The sequence below is a fragment of the Rutidosis leptorrhynchoides genome, chromosome 7, assembly GCF_046630445.1.
Source record: "Rutidosis leptorrhynchoides isolate AG116_Rl617_1_P2 chromosome 7, CSIRO_AGI_Rlap_v1, whole genome shotgun sequence".
Classification (NCBI taxonomy): Eukaryota; Viridiplantae; Streptophyta; class Magnoliopsida; order Asterales; family Asteraceae; genus Rutidosis; species Rutidosis leptorrhynchoides.
The window spans coordinates 253765679-253767901 of NC_092339.1; the positions used below are offsets into that span (position 1 = coordinate 253765679).

At 37.7% G+C, this 2223-nt stretch overlaps 1 protein-coding gene across 1 annotated transcript; it reads right to left on the minus strand.

The window, feature by feature from the left end:
• Positions 1–621: 621 nt before the first annotated feature.
• On the minus strand, positions 622–1801 carry LOC139859958 (uncharacterized). Its single transcript, XM_071848740.1, has 3 exons — positions 1700–1801; positions 1060–1120; positions 622–959 (listed from the first exon to the last, which is right to left on the minus strand). The coding sequence occupies exons 1-3, from the start codon at positions 1799–1801 to the stop codon at positions 622–624; spliced, it is 501 nt and encodes a 166-aa protein (XP_071704841.1).
• Positions 1802–2223: the final 422 nt, after the last annotated feature.

Below are 2223 nucleotides of genomic sequence, written 5' to 3' on the forward strand. Positions count from 1 at the left end.
ATTGTTTTAATGATATATTCTTGCCAATTATGTCACCTTATGTTTGTAACTTGCCTTGTGTCATACGGAGTACCAATTAGTGATTTTCTGATATGTTCGTCTTAAGACTTGTAGACGAATTGTGGACCTTAGATCAAACGTTTATGACCAGTTTAAAGGCGGAAAACAATAAACTAGATTGAGACGAATACGTTTACACTTCGGGATCAATTAAACCAACACCTAGATGATTAGAACGACGCCTAAGAGTTTGTATTCGGTTGGGGTAGGTGTAGGGACGATTGCAGATCACAATATGACGGCTAAGAGGTGTAGGGTTCGTAAACTAACAATGAACCCCGTAACCCATATATATAACCATCTGCAGTGACCATCGGGCGATGGTTCTTGACCACCGGTTGATGCTCCACGTCCCTCGTCCGATGGTTCATTCCATAGGGCGATGGTCAGAGTTGCCAACCAACAACTCTAAACTCATCCTTCGGCATTGGTTAAACAAGATAAACATTAATAAATGATAACCAATATTCAAACACAAATTTCATACATGACATGACTGAAATAAACGAGTATTAAATATAGAACTGGGGATTACATGCACCAACAAGACCCGACATCTCTTCAAAACATTTTAAAATCTTTAAGAAGTTGCAATCGTTGTATGTTTCTATTCGACCCGTCTCCAGTAATGATGGTATCATAGTGAAGATGTGAAATATAAATCGTATCCTTCCCAACTTCAACTCCTTTAAAGAGAGCACTTTTATATGCTGACTTGAATAACATATAAAGTCCTTCACTCGCAATGATAAAAAGGATGGGTGATAAGAGATCGTCTTGGCGTAATTCACTCTCTAGCTTGAAATCTAAAGTGGGAGATCCATTATCAGAATCAATACCATTGTTGGGTGAAAACATGATTCCATCCGGTTTCTCCACTCTGTTCCAAATACCATCACCTACATCAAGTTCAAAGGATATATGCGATTTACACTATCAAATGATTTATGAAAATCAACCTTAAAAATAAACTCTCTTTCCTTTGTCTTTTTAGTTCACCAATTACTTCATTTACCACAATGACCCCGTCAAGGATCGACCCATTTTGAGCGAAAGCACTCTATTCGATTAGAGAAGGGATAACCCCACTCAAAGCCTATTATAGAGTTCTTCTGCAATTTTTTATTAGAAGCTCCCAATGAGGCTAATTGAGCAATAATCACCCCAAATTACCGGGTTCGCCCTTTTAGGAGTTAAGGTTATAAAGGATGCATTATAACCCTATGAGATGCCATCCTGTTCCCAAAACCATTTTTTCTAATGTCAAAATTCACTAGAAAGACCCGCTATCAAGGAGCTAGAAACGGACAAAAAATCCAACAATTACGAAGGATAAATAAGCCAAATATTGCGACATTAATTTAGTTGACCTCTATGTTTAACCTAATGAAAAGAAAAATTATGAGTGTTATCAAACAAACATCTTTTCTTTGGAAGAGTTCCACTAAAGATGGTCTCGTTCGTGAATCTCCAAATGCTCCAAGTGTAGCATCAACTAAACGATCTGACCAAAGATTAGGAAGCGATCTAATTTACTTTATTTGATTCCATCATTACTTACCCGGGTGGATCGCTTTCCGACAATGAGATTTCAACTGACCCCGACTTTTCTATCATGTCTTTCGCTTTGAAACCTTACCTCATTAAAATCTCCGCAAAGCACCCATGAATCAGTGTTGAAAGTCATTAGATCCTCGAGACTCTTCTGCATCCTTTTCTTTTTCGTCACTGTGAGGCCCATTAATATTAATATTTACAGTGACTGATTCCTCATCTTTACCTTTCTAGAAGTCATGTATCACTAAATAAAAATTGCCTTCAACAACTTTGTTTAATGCAAACATATTGGTGTTCCAAATCAGGAGCATACCGCCCGACCAACCACTTTCTTGTTTCTGCAAGAACACAAAATTACTCGATCCCCAAATATTCTCGACCCATTTTTCCTCTATGTATCCGCATTTTGTTTCTTGCACTGCAACAATTGATGGTTTTTCTTCAACGCAGTCTTTTGAGCCAACCTACTTTCTCATCTTCCTTGAATCATCCGATGGAAAAAGTGCAGCTACTCCCTCCCTCCAGATTAATTGTCACCAGACAACAAACACACAGTTTATGAAATATCATCCGTATTTTTTCTAGGTTTTTTTTTCAACTTTAAAG